Source organism: Pseudopipra pipra, chromosome 12, assembly GCF_036250125.1.
Source record: "Pseudopipra pipra isolate bDixPip1 chromosome 12, bDixPip1.hap1, whole genome shotgun sequence".
NCBI lineage: Eukaryota > Metazoa > Chordata > Aves > Passeriformes > Pipridae > Pseudopipra > Pseudopipra pipra.
In genome coordinates, this window is record NC_087560.1 from 13,519,615 (window position 1) to 13,537,699 (window position 18,085).

Genomic DNA, 18,085 nt, shown 5'->3' on the forward strand with positions numbered 1-18,085 from the left:
AAGTGACAGCTATACACACTCCCCCCCTTCCCTCCCATAAAGTTTTCCCCTCCATATGAGACATGTTACCTTCTGTAGTGGGTCCTAATGCGTCAATTGCTTCTTGTGAGACTTGAGGCAGGGAAGCAGTAGTGGTGGCCAACAGATGAAGATTGTCTAGAGCAGCAGCTGTCTCCGTCTCTTGTCCTGACACTGCAGGAGGGGAAAGCTCTATTTCAAGCTGAGCCTCTTCAGGGTTCCTGGGTCCCTGTGTTGTTTCAACATCTGGAGTCCTGGTACTAATTACAAAGTCTGGGACAGAGGTTTCCCCTGAAATGCCTGCTATGGAGTGTGTCACAGCTCCAGATGTTGCATCAGTAATCTCCTCCTCGGGGGTACTGAAGGGCTCCCCACTGGCCAAAGATGTGGCAGCTGTTTTGATGTTAGCAGCAGGCAATGCAGATGCTTCCCCACTGGTTTGATGGATTGTGGATGTTTCTGTGCTAGTCTCAGGAAATGTTTCACCCCGGGCTTCTTGACTTGTGGGTGTTTCTATTCTAATTTCAGGAAATGCAGAAGTTTCCTCACTTACTTCTTGAACTGTGGATGTTTCTATGTAAATTTCAGGATAGGCAGATGTCTCACCCCTGGCTTCTTGACTTGTTGGTGTTTCTATGCTAATCTCAGGGAATGCAGATGTCTCCCCACTGATATCATGGACTGTAGAAGTTTCTATGCTAATCTCAGGAAAGGCAGATGCTTCACCTCGGGCTTCTTGACTTGTGGATGTTTCTATTCTAATTTCAGGAAATGCAGATGTTTCACCACTGATTTCGTGGACTGTGGAAGTTTCTATGCTGATTTCAGGAAATGCAGAAGTTTCCCCACTGGTTTCATGGACTGTGGATGTTTCTATGCTAATTTCTGGGTAGGCAGATGTTTCACCTCTGGCTTCTTGATTTGTGTATGTTTCTATTCTAATTTCAGGAAATGCAGAGCTTTCTCCACTAATTTCATGGACTGTGGAAGTTTCTATGATGATTTCAGGAAAGGCAGATGTTTCTCTGCCGGTTTCGTGGACCGTCGAAGTTTCTATGCTAATTTCAGGATAGCCAGATATTTCACCCCTGGCCTCTTGACTTGTGAATGTTTCTATTCTAATTTCAGGAAATGCAGATGCTTCCCCACTGATGTCTTGACTTGTGGATGTTTCTATTCTAATTTCAGGAAATGCAGATGTTTCCCCACTGATTTCTTGTATTGTGGATGTTTCTGTGCTACTTTCAGGAAATGCGGAGGTTTCCCCACTTACTTCTTGAACTGTGGATGCTTCTATGATAATTTCAGGATAGCCAGATGTTTCACCTCTGGCTTCCTGACTTGTGGATGTTTCTGTGAAAATTCCAGGGAATGCAGAGGTTTCCCCACTGATTTCTTGAATGGTTGATGTTTCTACATTAAATTCGGGAAATGCAGATGTCTCCCCGCTGATTTCATGAGTCGTGGATGTTTCTATACTAGTTTCAGGAAATGCAGATGTTTCACCACTGATTTCATAAGCTGTGGATGTTTCTAGGCCACTTTCTGGCAATGCAGATGTTTCCCCACTTAGTTCACCAGATGCAGAGGCTTCACCACTCGGCCCCAAACTGTAGGGAAATGTGACAGCTGTTTCCCCACCCAGTTCCTGTGATACTGTTGGTCTTGTCACAACTTCTACTAAATCAGAAGTGACTAAAGTGACTTCTGGAAGCCCTGAGAGCTCCCCACTAATATCAGTCACTGCTGAAGACTGTCCACTTAGATCTGTGGCTCCAGAAAATTCTCCACTGATATACGGGATCCCAGATGGCTCTCCACTGAAGTCTCCTGTCCCTGAAGGAAATCCACTAGTCTCAACAGCTCCAGAGCCTTCTCCAGATAGTCCTCTGTCTCCAGAAGGAAATCCACTCATTTCTATCACCCCAGAGGGCCCTTCTCCCACCTCTTGTGCAACTAATGTCTGTGTTACAACTTCCACCAAAGTGGTATCCACAAGAGACACTGTGGGAAAGCCAGAAGTGATTCCACTTTCTTCTCCAGACAGCAGACCACTGGTGACATCAACTCCAGAGACATCTCCACTGCTGTCAGTCACTCCACTCGGATATCCACCCATCTCCAGCACTCCAGACACACTCCCACCAAAGTCTACATGCCCAGAGGGCTCACCACTGATGTCTAAACTCCCAGATACTGTGCCTGATGCATCTTCACCTCCTGAAGGCAATCCACTGATTTCCAAAGACTCTTTTGCTTCTGCTTCTGTAATTGAGGGAGTTGTTGTCACTTCCTCCAAAGTGACATCTACAAAGGTAATGCTGGAGGCCTCGCCACTTCCATCCATACCAGAGGTAAGGCCACTTAGGTCCACCAGGCCACTGACCTCATGTGTTCCAGGTGTTTCTCCACTGACATCCAGTCCTGAGGGCAATCCACTAAGCTCAGACCCTCCAGAGGGCAGCCCACTCAGATTGGGTACCCCAGAGGGCTCCCCACTGAGCTCCAGCCCTCCAGAGGGCTCCCCACTGGGCTCAGCTCCTGAGGGCAAGCCTTGGATTCCACCACTGCTGTCCCACTCAGATGATGGAATCCCTGACAGATCTCCTTCACCGCTGACTCCGATGGACCCTTTTCCCTCTTCTCGCCGTTCCGGCACTGTTGTCACGACTTCCACCAATGTGGTATCCACAAGGGAGATGGTAGGAAAACCAGAGGCGAGTCCACTTTCCTCTCCAGATGGCATGCCGCTGACTAGCTCAGTGCCAGAGATTTCTCCACTAGCTCCAAAAGGCAGCCCACTGCTTTCCGCTCCAGACGGCATCCCCCTAATTTCTGGTATCCTTGAAGTAGACACTGATACCTCTTCCTCTGCAGAGGGCAGGCCACTGATATCAACAACACCAGAAGCCACACCACTCAGGTCTCCTGAGGGCAACCCACTTTCTCCAGGTAGGAAGCCACTGGTATGCAGGTCTACTGATGGTAATCCACTCTCTCCAATCCCTGAGTGTTCTCCACTAAGTTCAAAAACTCCAGAAGTTGGTTCTCCACTTGTGTCCAGGACTCCAGATACCCACCCGGATGCCGAAGATTCACCACTGACTTGATGTTCTCCAGATTCAGTCACCTGCCCTGACACTTCACTGATGGAAGCACTGGTACTTGTTTCCTCTGGTATTATGGTAGCTGGAGGAAAAGCAGATGGACTCACTGGAAAAGGAAGAGCAAACAAAGAGAAGGACTTGGGAAAATTATTTATACTTTGGGAGTGTCCCAACCCTACACCACCAGCCAAGCATGACACAGGCTACAGAGAAGCTCTGAACCCACCTGAGAGCAGTGACACATCAGTTGGAAAGACCTCTGTCCCCCAGGCTGTCTGATTTTCAGGTTGAGTGGCAAACTCTGTCTCCACAGTCACCTCCTCCCCAGAGGGTACCCCCTCCACTCCAGGGATCACTTGTGTTGCCAGCACATCTTCAAAGAATGGGGTGACCCCTTCCTCCTCCCCAGGAGGCAGAGCTGGAATAAAAAGGCATTGGAAGGATTTTCCAAAAATTCACAATCCAAGACTCCGGTGAAGTGCCTCACCTAAACCGGCACCCCAACACGCCCAACCTCCCTCGTGAAATCCCTTTCCCTGAGGAGACAGGTCTGCATGTCCTGCCAGGGTTGGGAGGGTACCTCTGAAGCAGAAGGCGTGGTGCCGGGACAGCGGGTCGGGGAAGCCGGTCTGGTTGTGGTGCTGGTAGACAGTTCTCACGCCCGGCGCGTCCCCGCCGCAGGTGGGGCGGGGGCTCACGATGGGGTAGCGGAGGCTGCCGTCGGCCAACCAGCCCGCGTAGCACCTGTCCAGGCCCTGCTTCCAGGCAGCATGGAGCTGGCCAACAGAGGCCAGCGTGGCGTTTTGGCTCTCACAGTACTGCTGGGCCTCTGGGAAGGTGAACTGCTCCGGCTGGGTTGCAAAGAACACCTCGCCTGAGGGATGGGAGAGGAAACAGGTGTGAATCCCTGTGTCCCACCCATGCACACACAGATGTGAAGGTGTGAAGGACATTTTTGCTTCACAGCGGTGCGCAGGGGAAGGGGCAGAACATACCCTTGAGCCTGTCGATGTAGCAGTACACATCGTAGGTCTCTGAGGCCGGGCGCATGCCGTACGACCGCACGCCTGGGGAGTTCTCTTTGTCTCCTACACAGTTATTTCGGGGATTTACAATGGGATACCTACCAAAAGAAGAAGGGAGAGGTAACCCAAGGTCAGCCTTATGTACCCAGGACTGAAGAACCTCAGTGTGCTTGGGAGCAGGACATGAACTCTTCACAGTTACAGGTGCTCAGAGCTCTCAGTGTGACTTGGAGACAAATCCACTTACAGCTTGGGGCAAAAAATACAAATTTTCCTCTACTTTTTCTACATACCAAGAGAGCTCATTGGTGCAAGGTGTATACACAGGTTAGGAGATGAGGAAAACAAGTAGAGGAGAACAGGTCTATTGGCCACTAGATATCATGGCCTGGAGACAATCTTGGGCCAGCAAAGGTTTAGATGCTGATGAAGAGAGAAGCAGGACAGACCAAAGCCCTGATTCCATGGCTGAATAGTCATTCTGAGAGGTGTTGTCCCCAAGTCAGTAGTGTTACCTGACTGTCTGGTCCCGCAGCCAGCCGGCATCACACTGGTCAAAGCCAGCCTCGTAGGCAGCCTGGAGCTGCTGGGGAGTGGCAATCACTGCACTGTTCTCCAGACAGGCCTGCTGGGCTTGGACGAAGGAGAAGGCATATCTGCTGGTGGCAGAGCGGTAGTGAAACACCACACCTGCAGGAGAGAAGCCGTGGTGAGACAGCAGGTACAGGACCCTCCTGCCCTGAGATGCGCGACCAGAAAGGATCTTCCCAACAACAGTGCAAGGACCAGTCCCTCTCAAACCCACTTTGATGGAGATGCCTCATTCATTGAGCTCTGCTGCCACTTCTGGGGATCTCTTTTGCCCTCCTCTGGGATCTTTTTGCCTTGACTTTCCCCTCCCCTGGAGTCAGATGCATATGGGAGAGCAGACTGTGACCACTGCAGCCCAAGCACCAGCCAGCTAAGCCCTTGTCAGCACGTAATGGGGTGGCCCACAGTCTCCTCCTCTCGCCTCCTACCCTACTGTAATGGAAGCACTTAGCCTTTCCCTGGCCCCAGACAGGCCTGCACACCTCCAGGGACCTGGGTGCCCTCTGTGATGGCAGAAGCTTGGGCTCCTTTCAGCTGAATGGTTAACCTTGAGGAGAAACTGATTTTCAGGCTTCTTGGAGTGCTGGTGACTTACCCGTGGGGGAGATGGGCTGCTCAGGGAGGTGACCGGCACCAGGGGCTGCTGTCACTTGCACCAGTTGATCTTCCACTGTGAACACCGAGGCAGACTCTAGTCCTGGTGTAGCAGTCACCCCCACGACCTCTTCCACTGAGCTCACCTCTGCTGTTTCAGTGGTGACAGCAGTGCCTAAGGCTGTGGTGGTGATGGCAGTGCCTAAGTCTATGGTGGTGACCTCTTCAGGTACAGTCCACACTGCTGATACATCCCCCCTGGTCACATTTTCCTCCTCTGTGGCAGCTGTCTCTACTGTGACACTGGTGCTGAAGAGATCAGGCAGGACAGTGAAGCCCTCGTACAGCTCGGTGGCGGTGGGTGTGATCTCAATGGGCTCCAGGGTGGCGATGCTGCCACGGGCCTCCTCCTCTGTGGCATTGTGTGACAGGGGCAGCTCCACCTCAGTCTGGGTGACGGTCTGGACAGTGAAAGCACTGCCCAGCTCGCTCCCTATCTCATCGATGAACTGCCCTGGGATCAGGGTCTCAACGTCGTCTCCTGCATCAGGATACAAAGCAGCAATCAGAGAGGACAAGGTCAATCTGAGGAGGTGGACTGCACTGCTGCCACCTCCAAAAAGAATCTGGGTGTTTGCTGGCTCTGAGAGGATTAAGGAAGTCATGGTGGTTTTGTAAAAGAAATGGTTTTCCTTCCTCCTCTGTGGCTCCCTGCAACGCCTCAGCACGGAGGGCACGGTCACGAGGCAACGAGCCACTGCATGCTCCACAGCTGGTGAGTCGGCGGGGACATTCCCTGCTGTGCTCCCTGTTCTCCTTCCCGGGAACACCTTGCCCATATTCAGGTCTATACTGACCTCTAGTGCCTGCTGCAAGGAATTTAAGGTGGCCGGAGGGAAGTAGAGGAGCTTGGATAACCTCCACGACAGGTCTGTCTGAGCCGTGGGAGAAAAACAACTGGATCCTCACTCATGAAGCCTTCACCAGGATTGTGATCTCATTTAGCTTTGCCAAGGCTACAACTTAAGAGCTCATCTCGTACAAACATCTGAACCCCATTGCCAGGACAGCCAAGGCCACTTGCTGTACCAAATATATTCAAACAGCTCCCACCTGTTCCCTCCCAAATCACTTTCCTGCTCAAATCACATCCCTTGGGTCTAGGAGAACGTGCTTAACATGCCATTGAGCAGGTCAGCCTATGGCAAGGTTAACAGAGCAGCATAAAGCAGAACTGTGAGGACAGGTAAGAGAGGGATGGGACATCTTGGATATGTAGCAAAGCAGGTGTTGGCTGGGGAGGGAGAGAGAATGAGAAACTGTCAGGGATTTCCTCTAATACTGCTTTCCCAGCTCTATTTATTTCCAGTTCCATTTTATCTCTAGTTCATTTTAGCCTCTCAGACATCAAGGGATTCAGAGAGAATTTGATAGATATGCTCAGACAAGGACTGACTGTACACAGCAATTTCAGATGCAAACCCTGAGATAATAAGAAGGCTGTGGTTTGGTGAACCAATCTTTAGCTTGGCCACAAGTTACCTTCAAGGGTCTGGGAAATGCATCTGGACTGATGCAATAGGTCTGATCAGAAGGGTTTAAACACATATTTGAAAATATTGTTATTTTTTTAACTATAGCAATCCCATTTGAATATTAGTCTCTGATTGCCCTGCATAGGCCATTTAACACTGTGGTTTGCCCACTTCTTGCTGCAGGGAGAAGTGTGCAGTTAGAAGAAAGGGGGAGCAGCTGGGACGCTCTCCACTTCCTAGGTGGAATTTTGCTCCATGATTGCCGGAGACTACATCAGTCTCAGATTTATCCCAGCACGGAAACTCAGTCACGTGTCTGTACCACATCATGTCACTATACACATCTCCAGGGTCAGACCTGTTCTCTTTCTCCTTCTCTTCCATCTCCAGCATTCGAAGTCCTGTACACAAAGCACCTGAGCTCTGCTCCGTGTCTCCAGGAGAGCTATGAGAGCAGGAAGGTGTGGGAGGACTGGAGAGAAGCGAGCTGTGTTATGCCCACCCCCGCAGAGCCTCTTGTACAGGTCAAGCAGCCGTGTACTTTCTGGATCTGCTTCCTACCCAAACAAGGACCCAGTCCTTTGCCAAACCTGCTATGTCTCCCTCTTTTAAAAAAACCCCAAACACTAAAGAAACAAGAGGTTATCTCTGGCGCAGGAACTCCTTTCTGGTGTGTGGAGACACGCTGCTTAGTCCCGCGGCCCCGCGCACTCACCGCTGTAGCAGATGGCGTCGTAGCGGGAGTCGGGGTGCGGGTACCCCGTCTGGTTGACGTACAGGTACACGGTCCTCACGCCCACCAGGTTCCCCCCGCAGTTGGGCCGTGCTCTGGAGATGGGGTAGCGGACGCTGCGGTCGGCCAGCCAGCCCGCGCTGCACATGTCCATGCCGTCCTTCCAGGCCAAGTACAGCTCTCCCGTGGTGGCCAAACGTGCCCCCAGACTGCGGCATTTGTCAAAGGCTTCTTGGAAGGTGAACTTCTCCGGGGCAGTGGCATAGAAGACTTTACCTGCAATCACACCATCCATTAGCACAGGAATTACCTGTAGAATTTAATTCCAATTCCCTTTCTATCCCTTTCCTACACCTGAGAGTTTGGATAAGATGGAGAGACCTGTGTATTGGAGCTGAATCGCAACCCTGTGTTGGTGACTGTTTATAAATACCAGAAGAAGGTGAGTCTTACAGACTGAATACAGACTGGAGCAGAACTTACCAAGTCAGTTGGAGCCCTGGGGCAAGAGGGAGATAAAGGACAGTCGCAGTCCTGTTGTATTGAATATTTCAATGGATCCCTGTCATAAGCATGAGTGGTTGACATCTGTGAATGTCACATCCTCAAATGGATGACCAGGCAGGATGGTATGGACTATAGTGGAGGTTAGGCGGACTCCACCCTCTCTGCTGCATTAGTCATTTGACATTAAAATTGTCCAAGGTCTAACTAAGAGACTGGCCTGGCTGGGGTATATGCTTTTCCATCTTTAACCTGTCCTTTCTCTAAGTCCTTTGCCCCTGTATTTACTGTTGTCCAGCCTAAGCATGATGAGGGCTTTGGCTGTTTCTTTGCTTAGTAACAATCAAAGCCTCAAATCACCTTGCATTTGCTCTGCATAGCAGTAAACATCATAGGTTTCATCTGGCTCACGGACACCGTAGGTCCTCACTCCTGGAAATTCATCCTTGTCGCCATAGCAGCGCTCCCGGGGCCAGTGGATGGGGTACCTGAAGGAGAGATGGGGCATAAGGAGTAGGGGGCAGGACCCTGGCAGGCACAGGAGGCTGTGAGGATGCTGCAGGGCACTGTGCAGTGTGGTGATTTTTTACTTTTTCTGGGTTGTGGGGGAAGGGAAGGATGATCTGCTGTCTGGCCCTTACTCTGATGGCCCTTGGAGTACTGACCAAAGACATCAGGACAAGGTACCTCCCCAGTGGGGGATGCACAGCTCGGTATGGCTGAGCCACACTTGTGCATCTTGGCACAGCATCGGTTCTGCTGATGAAGAAGATGAAGGATCAGGATTAAGCCACTGTCCATTTAGTTGTCAACACCAGCTGAGGAGGACAGTGGTCACTCTGTTTTCCTAGTTTAGATCCCCCCTGTCAGAGAGTGGCTAGCAACCCACCACCTCCCTCTGCACACCAGCAGTTACAACAGCTACTATTTAACAACCATTTTCAGTTGATGGCTTCATTGCAGAAGCCCTTCCCTAGTGACCCTGCTGTGGCTTTTCTTTCCCCTCCACGGTTCCTTACCTGACAGTCTGATCAGCCAGCCAGCCAGCATCACACTGCTCATACCCATCCTCATAGGCAGCCTGCAGCTGCTCAGGAGTGGCAATAACAGCACTGTTCTGGATGCAGGCCTGCTTTGCCTTCTCAAAGTTCAAGGTGTACCTTGTGGAGATTGCTCTGTAGTGGAATACGATGCCTGGAAAAGACAATGGCCATCGCTCACATCACCAACCCCTTTCTTTCCAAAGAAGGCACAAGAAAAAGTCAAAAATAAACCTCATCTTGTACAGTCCTGCAGTGAAAGCTATCTGCCTGTCTTGTACAGAAAGCAAAAATTACAGAAAATATAAGAATTGTATGAAACTTTTGTTGCTTTATCCACCTATTACTGGGATAGGCTTTGCAAAATGGCAATGAAAGTTTTTCCAGAACAGCCCAGTTCTCCAGCTGAGGGCATCCCATCTCCTAAAATGCCTGGAAAAAATTAAAGGTCTGATAACGGCCCTGTTCCAGCTTCACACGCCTGAGCAACAACCCAGTGTATCCAGTTCCACCTCCTGTCTAGGATGTTGTTTTGCTGTCTCTGTAATTCACCTTCTGCCAGAAGAATAACTTTTTTTTGCCATATACTCTGCCATGAATCATTTTGCTGATTTGTTTAGTCTGGTCCTAGCCTGATAAAATAAATGCCTGGCCCATGACTTCTGCTTACCCACCCATCACCTTATCTGTGACCTGACGGAAAGGGCTTGTGACCGTGGAAAGAGCTGTGCCTTCAATACCCGTGTACTTCTTCCTCCCTTCTGGCCAGCAAGATCTTGAGAGGAGAGAGCAAGGGCAGGATCTCACCTTTCACTAGGACCTCTATTGTGTCTTCTCTGTCCTCAATCCCGTACATCACTTCACAGCGATAAATCCCAGTGTGGTTGGATCTCAGTGCCTTGATCTCCAGAGTGGCATCGGTGGGGATGGCGGGGTAGTTGGGCAAGGAAATTGCCTCCCTGTACTCAGAGTTGAGCCGGATTCTCCCGCCAGTGGCCACTAGCAAGACAACTTCGGTCCCGTTTGAGAGCTTGCTCCATTTGATCCGTGGGTTCAGCATAACGCTGGTGTCCTGTTCCTCCGGGATGTTGAAGTAACAGGGGATGTTCAGGGAGCTTCCGAGAATAACACGCAGGGGAGACTGCTCAGGTATCTTGACTTCCAGGCCATCACTACTGTCTGTCAGTTCCCAAACAAAGCAATGGTTACATTAATAACACATTTAATACAAAACATCCAGTGCTTTCATATGATCCAGTGCCTATATCTGCTGTGCAAACCTGTACCCACATATTCAGACACAACCTTTTTAGTCTAGTCTATAAAGGGAAGTTATGACAATGACCACTGCACCACGGGTTGCTTTTGGCATTTGGATCAGTGCTGGATGGGAGAATGAAGGGAATGAAGGGCTCCACTGCAGCGTAGCTGCTGCCCATGCTACGAGATCACACATGATAATGTTTAAAAAGGGGAATGCTGAAATTTCTAAGTTTCCCCATAAATCTGCCTTTGTCTGCAGCTATCTCCCTGGCTCCCCAAGTGCATGAGCAGTGAGAGGCTGTGGCACAGCAGCCACCCGAACAGAGGAGCCTCCCATACCCTGGACACGTACCTGAGAGCTCCACAGAGTTGGCTGCAGTGATGACTTGCAAACACACAAACACTAATAGTAAAGTGGTCATAGTTTACCTGCAAGAAATAACAGGGAGAAAGGATTTGTGGTATGTTCACAGGGAGCTGAGTGCTGCAGGGCAGTGCAATGCTTTCAGCTGCCCCCTAAGCCTCCTACACTCCTCACACTGGCAGTGAAAGCTAGTCCCTAGGGAAGGATGCTGTTTCAAAGTTCCTCTTGCTTCAGAAATAAGTCTGTGAGACAAATAAATAAGATGCTCTGCTATGTACAACAGATAGAAGTGTTACTAGGCATCACTTATTATATTGGTCTCCCACTCTCTTGCTTGTTATTCAATCTTATCTGTGGAGCAGAAAGACAATTTTACAACAGGTCTTCACACTTATTACATTTTTACTCAAGAAGGACCATCACATCCAATAAACCTTTGTCTCAGAACAGGAGCTGCCCCTTGGGCATCCCCACCCAAGCCAGCACTGGCTCTCAGGCCAGATGGTTGGAAGCATTTCATATTCTTTAAAATGCTCTGAAGGGGCATTTGCCCTCTACATGGTGGAAAAGCCAAAGGTTATAACTCTTTGGTCCAACCTCATCCTCTGAGAGCATACGAAGCCTTAACTGCAAATGGATCCTGAACTGGTAGAAGAAATCCACATCTTAAATCTACCCTAAAAATATCCTATTGGGATCTTCAATTAGTCAGAGCAACCTTCTACTTCTGAAAGCTTTAGGAAAAGAAAGAAGCATCCTGCTGACACTGAGTGACAGAAGCAATATAGGGAGGCCAACTAAATTAATACTAACTGGATTATCATCCAGTATAATATCATGGCATATTAAATCACCATCAAGACTCAAGTTGGTTTCAATATTTCAAATAAAAACCATGTCCTCTGGCAACACAGCATTGTTTGGCATCACATTTCAGCCCTGACTCAGAAGGAAGGACCACGCCTACTGAATCACTGGTGTTTCCTTTGAGGTCACCTGTCCAAATATTGGCTGTTTAACTCCTGTGATCTAGAAAGATTCCAGCTGACTTCGGCTGACAGGGAACATTCCGAGTATGTACCTATTGACCTTGTAGATCGTTAAATATACTCACTGGCACAAGAAAAGGCCAAAAATAAACCCCATCCTGTACAGTCCAGCATTAACGTTTCTCTTATGAAAAAAAATGACCTCCATTCACTCATTCATTTCAACCTGACATATCACAAAACTTTATCTTCAGTGAATAGAGACAGCTATACTGGCAGAAAATAGGAGAGAACAGGAATGGAACACATTGGCAGTGTGCAGAATTCAGTTTGCAGCTGTAGGGCTAAACAAGACCAAATGGACATATCCCAGTTTCTGCTGGGCATGGGAATAAAATTTCACGTTAAGTGCTAACCTCAGGGGGACCTTGTGCAATTGCACATATGTTTGGGTGTCTCTTTGGTTAGGAATGATATCTGCCTAGACAATGTATTATGAACCCCTTGTGCAGCACAACAGTTGACTCCACCATTTCCCTCTAACGATGGCTAATGATGGCCACTACCAAACCAACTGCCCTGCTGCAGAGGAGGTCAGAGTGCTTGGCAGTCAGTACTGGGACAGTGGCAGAGGGATACGCCCACATGATGGGCTGTGGGGGGCAATGAGGTGCCTTCTGCTCCTCAGTAATCGAGGAGAACTGGAAACACCATCTGTTATGGATAAACAGTCTGAAATCAGCTTGGTTAAACAGCCATACCCAAGAGTCCTTGAAGAGCTGGCTGAGTAAGTTGCTGGCCCACTGATGCTCATTTAAAATCTGCGCTGGAGCACTGGGGCAGGTCCCGAGTACTGAAGCACTGTGCCAGTAGTCAGCCAAGATACACAACAATGAGCCTCACAGACACATGCTGGTTTGATTGACATAAAATTCCAGGCAAAATAATGGAAAATGCGATACAGACTTCAATTTGTTAAGCACTGAAAGAATAGGCGTAATATTAATCTTAGTTTAGATACTTGTATATAAAACAGGTGCTTCCAAACTTGATTTTATTATTTGGCACGATTCTAAGCTTGTCTGATAAAGCTGCCTGCATGGTTGCAACACAAGGTAATTAGATTTTGATAAGGCTTGACTTTCACAGGGTTCCATGATAAAGATGTGTAATGGCAGTTGTACATCCACTAAAAATGTCTTAGCAGAAGCCAGGCTGGTGGGTCTCTAACAGGATCCATCTGAGGGACACGGACGTTGAAGGAAATATTTCTAATGGGCATCTACAGGGGTCGGTATCAGATCCAGTGGGTTACTGAATACACTGTGCTTTAATAGAATCAAACATAAAATTATACAGGAGATGCAGAGCATGCCTGCAATGGGATGTTGTGTCCTAGAAAGCTAGGAGAGCTACTGCCATTATCCAACATTAAACCAAACAGGAATCCCTCTCTGTGCATTTGTGCACACCTCTGGGCTGACATGAGGATATCAGAAAAAGATGGTGCAGAAATATCCACTAGCAAGGACCTGAGGAGAAGGAAATTGGCTCAACCTGTATTTTGGGGAACAGGTCCAGCTCACAGACCAGCTACTAATACTTGAGGCAAAGCAGAAAACCTGAAACAGATAAAGCTTCTAAGATTTGGCAAATCTTTAAGATTCGTGGGGAAACTGAAGTCCACTCTCAGAAGCATATCCTTGTTTAGTTCAAGGAATGTTTCCTGCAGAACAAGCAACTGTGCATCCAGATCCCTCCTAGAATAGGTCCCTGCTTTCACTGAGGACCAGCCTAACACTGGCTAGGGACTGTTTCCCTGGAATGAGGTTGTAGGCTGGGGTCAGATTATATCTACTTGCACTATGCCATAGCTGCCATTCCAGTGCATATCCTGCACTCACATCCTCTGGATAAAAGGAGAAATACGAAAGTAAAGATTATGTGAGCCCTGGAAGCAGAAGGGATTCAGATAGAGGACACTCTTCTAGCCATTAGTAACTAATTCTTTAGTCATGATACATGCTTGAGCATTAAATAAAAGCTCTTACTTCTCCAGGCTCCTTAGATCAGGTACCTTTCATCCAACTTGCATTTTGCCAGAATCCAAGTAAGCTGAATAGCCCTGAATGTCATGAGATAAGCTCAGCCAAGAGAGGCAGGCAGCTTTAGACCTGAATAGAAACATCCTAGAGCAGGGAAACAGAGGTGTTTAAATATAAAGGGAGCTGGCTGGCTGAAAAAACTTTTAGAGTCCGTGCCTACAGCAAATTGGTAATGTTCTGAGTCCCACACATTTGTTATTTCTCTGTGCATTGGCAGTGGGTAGGAGGAGAGCAGGTTCATCTGTCCATCAGTTAGACATCACAGAACAAAATGCACTAAAGAGAAGAAATTCACTTTGTCCCAAAGGCTAAGACAAGCTCATGTACTCCTAGTCTAATTCAAGCTTTGTTCATAGGGAAAAACAGCCTCATATGGTAACAGCTGGGACCAGCAGTATCTTTGCAGTTTGGTTGAGCTATGGAGAAAAAAACCCAACCTCCTCTTATCCCACAGAAGCCCAGAGAAAATGGATTTTCCTTGTGAGCAGTGGTTAAACAAATCACAATAACAATGTTTTGGGTGTATTCTGCGAAAGTGTTGAGTCCCTGCCAGTTAGAAACCCAACCTACTCCTCAGGGTGCTGTTTGCAATGTTGATCTTCATTTTTCATTCTCCTTAAGCATGCCAAAGAGATCCAACTCTTGAGTCTACATGCAGCTCTGGTCGGGATTCGCTATGCTGGGAATGCCTTTGATTAATGTCCTGTTTTTACAGCAGTGGTTCCATGCTGCAATACTTCTACTCTGTGTTGTCTCTAGTGGGATGTCCAAGCACATGTTAATGAGCAAACAGCTGCTTGAAGGAGCAGTTCTGGAAGCAAGTAAGTAAAGAGGGAGCAGATGTGGATAGCCCAGATGATGGAGACCTGGTCTGTCTAGACAAGGGAACTGGGGAAGTTGTTCCTCTCATTTTAAAGCAGCATCTAAACAGATTATACAGCAGAGATTATATGCCTTAAAACTGATGATTCCTCTCTGCTGACTGTGAGAGCAGAGGAGGGTGACTAGCTCAAGTATGGATGCTGTCTTGACAGAGGTGTGGGCTCAGACTAAGGCAGCTGTGTCCAAGGAGCAGGCAGGTACAGTTCAGCAATTGGGAGTATCAGTGTGTGCTCGCTGAGATGGGACTTAGCATGGAGGAAATGTTCTCAGTAACAGGTAAATACCTGAGCTGCATGAGTAAAGGCAGAGTAAAGCCTGGAGCAGGCTAAGCAGTGTCAGGAATGCCCCCTGCTCAGCATCTTACTGACTGGGCCCCAACTGTAACTGAATGGCTAAGGAGAGAGAAACACACTGGACCTGAGAAACACACTAAGGATACAGCCAGTACCCCTACCACATGTGCCATAAATAACACAGGCCTCTGGAGATAACCCCATTTGACTACTTTTTTGTAAAACATTGAGGTATTCTGACTACTAGAAAAAGGTGAGCTCCAGAACTCACAGGAGCTACCAGGTCATTGCTTGCAAACTCCAATTCAGTTGCAGGCTCCTTATCTTCTTGCAGAAAAAGTCACCTTGAAGAGAAGTTGTTCTAGACACACTTCAGTGGAGCTCTTCCTAAGATGATCACTAAGAAAGGTTTGTCCAAGCTCTAGCAGGGAGCACTGTGAGGGACTAATTCTTGCAGCACAGAGCCCTACACACAAGCAGCAATGATCATACTTTCTGCAAGGTCCATGCTACAGAAACACCTTCCATCCCTGCAGATTGCTTTCCTGCAAAACTCCATTTGCACTTTCAGGGAGAGCAACTGGAGCAGGCAGCTTTTGTGGTGAGAAGAGAGGAGGAGGCAGGAGAAGTTACACCAGGTCATGGCTGTGCCTCTGCATCAGGATGGCTGTCCCTGTGTGGGATATTGAGCAGTCCAGGGGAAAAAGAATCCAACTAAACTGCCACAAAAATTCCAGCCATCCTACCTCCTCTAACCAGTGCCCAAGACAAAAACAAGGCCCTCTCCAATTCAGCCTGGGCCAGGAAGGGTTCAGGAAAAGCTCCTGCCTTTCCAAAAAAGACAGGGTTGGGAACTGGTGGTAGGCTCACGAGCTCCCTACCCCAGAGAACAACTGTCTCTTTCACCAAGTTTATTACCTCTTTATTTTAAACCTAAGGCTGTGCTTCTGTATTGGGTTGTGTGCAGTGTCCTAAATTTACTGCGTGTAAATATGTTTATTTCAGAATCTAAGTGTGTGTGGAGGGAAGTGTGTACCTGTGTGCAGACTGGTTTAATCCCTTGCTCTTCCAACCGCATCCCCAGGTTTTTAAGGGATGAAGAAGGTGGAGGGAGCAAGAAAAGGAAAGGTCAGTACAGTCAAAGTTCAACAAAGTACCTACACAGTCAGACCATACAGTGGAAAATAACATGATAGCCTGTTTACAGCACACCCTAAATTGTTTGCTGGCTGTAAAACATTTTTTGTCTCAGTCTATTTTAATTGAGTCCCATCTGAAGTTTCTCCTGTGGTCTTTGCTTGCTCCAGACCATGTAAATCACCTTTGTTGCAATTAAATTTATTTCCATCATCCTTAGTCCCACAGTTGTCTTATTTTTTTTTCCTATGGAGTCACATGGGTTGTTTTAAGCTTCCTTCTTTCTCAGTTTTGGAAAACCTTTAATACACTTACATATTGTTTCTGGCAGCTAATAAAATATCACTTATTACCTGGAAGATATGCCTGGGCATAAAAGAATTTCCAAAAACAATATTTCCATTAAAATTATGGATGTAAAGAGGCTTCTGAACAAGAGTTAAGCCCAGCTCTACTCATTTAGCCTTGGATTCTCTTTCTTGAACTGGTTTTCCATCCCCAGCTGATTCCTCATAAGGGAATGGACCTTAGTTTCTCTAGGACATGCAGTCACCTCCATCCAGACTTCTCTCAACACTGTTATTTTCAGGCACCAGCACTTGAGACCAAGGGTTTGATGAGATCTGAGGAGACACCATCACCCAGCAGGGACACCAAGAGAGTTCTCATGAATGTTTAGGCAGCATATCCCATACCCTTGTAGGCTTCAGTCAAACAGTATTTTCCCCTCTCCCATGTAAAACTACAGATTGTTCATCTGTGATCTGTACAAAAAAACACTTTATTATCTCTCTGTGTATTCCCAGCCTTTGTGCAGGACTGAGGGTTTTTCTGCTAAAAGCCTTAGCTGATCCAGGAAATGGGAGGGAAGGAAGGGGGCATGGTGGTGGTGGTGGGGGTGAGTGGGATGGGCAAAACCAGTTTTATTTCTTCTTCTTTTTTTTTTTTTTTGAATAATGCAAACTTTGGAACAGAAATACGGCAATAAAGGTACTCCTGTGTTTTTTCATGTTTTTTCAGCTGCAAAGAAAATAGGAGAAATATTCCATTCTGTATGGCTTCCAAACCATTCTGAGAGTAAGGTCTTTATGTACAGAGCAGTTTGGATGCTGCTCCCTCCTGCTCTGTTTCTGAAACCATCCCTGCACCAATAAAGTCCTTTTTTTCCCCAATCAGGAAGACACATGGCAGAAATTGCTCAGATATTTTGTCACCGAGGGATGTGGTCCTCCACACACCAACAGGTCTGCAGCATTGGCTGCCTGGATTGCTACAGGAGATGGCAAAGTGATGGCACTGAGGCACTCCTAGTGCATAAGGCACAAAAAAGGGAATATTTGTTGAAGACTGGGAATAATGTGAAGTTTCAGCTCAAGTCTCAGCTGGCTCCTGTCCTCAAGCACCTCTTGCTACTGCAGGTATGAATATGGTCAGACACAGCTCTGCTGATGCACTCTGGTGATGGTACCAGTGTGCCCTCAGCCATGACATAAGCTCCAGAGCTCCTCTGTCCTCTGGCACAGAGACTCAAGGTGGTGCTATGCTACACCCTTTTTGGTGTCTTTATGACTTTTCTTTCTGCTATAGTTCAACTGGTTATCTAATTATATCATGCACACACACTACAGGAAAAGCCAAAGTACTCAAGGATGTATGGTCACGCTTTCAATAAGCAAGAAGCCAGAGGAAATCTTAGTAAAACCTAAACAATCCTGTTCAGGTTCAGTTAGTCAGCTGAGCTCAGACATATGGTCAGAAACAAACATCCTACTGAACACAAAAACTTTTACAAGCATTTATCTCTTTTTTTGATATCTACCACAGAACAGCTCTCATCTTCCCCTGATTTACATTGGTTTTACATTACATCTTCCTTGACTTCATCAGCAAGTTAAACACACAGGC

At 47.7% G+C, this 18,085-nt stretch overlaps 1 protein-coding gene across 2 annotated transcripts in view; it reads right to left on the minus strand.

The window, feature by feature from the left end:
* The window catches only part of ACAN (aggrecan), a 46,992-nt gene that overhangs the window by 14,815 nt on the left and 14,092 nt on the right, over positions 1–18,085 (minus strand). For both annotated transcript variants that reach the window (XM_064669005.1, XM_064669004.1), the window contains exons 2-12: positions 10,763–10,839; positions 9,955–10,326; positions 9,127–9,301; positions 8,468–8,595; positions 7,586–7,879; positions 5,337–5,876; positions 4,666–4,840; positions 4,121–4,248; positions 3,706–3,999; positions 3,352–3,543; positions 70–3,231 (exon numbers count right to left, since the gene is read on the minus strand). In XM_064669005.1, coding sequence (XP_064525075.1) covers positions 70–3,231; positions 3,352–3,543; positions 3,706–3,999; positions 4,121–4,248; positions 4,666–4,840; positions 5,337–5,876; positions 7,586–7,879; positions 8,468–8,595; positions 9,127–9,301; positions 9,955–10,326; positions 10,763–10,832 — 5,530 coding nt within the window. In that variant the 5' untranslated portion in view covers positions 10,833–10,839. The remainder of the gene's footprint in view (positions 1–69; positions 3,232–3,351; positions 3,544–3,705; positions 4,000–4,120; positions 4,249–4,665; positions 4,841–5,336; positions 5,877–7,585; positions 7,880–8,467; positions 8,596–9,126; positions 9,302–9,954; positions 10,327–10,762; positions 10,840–18,085) is intronic.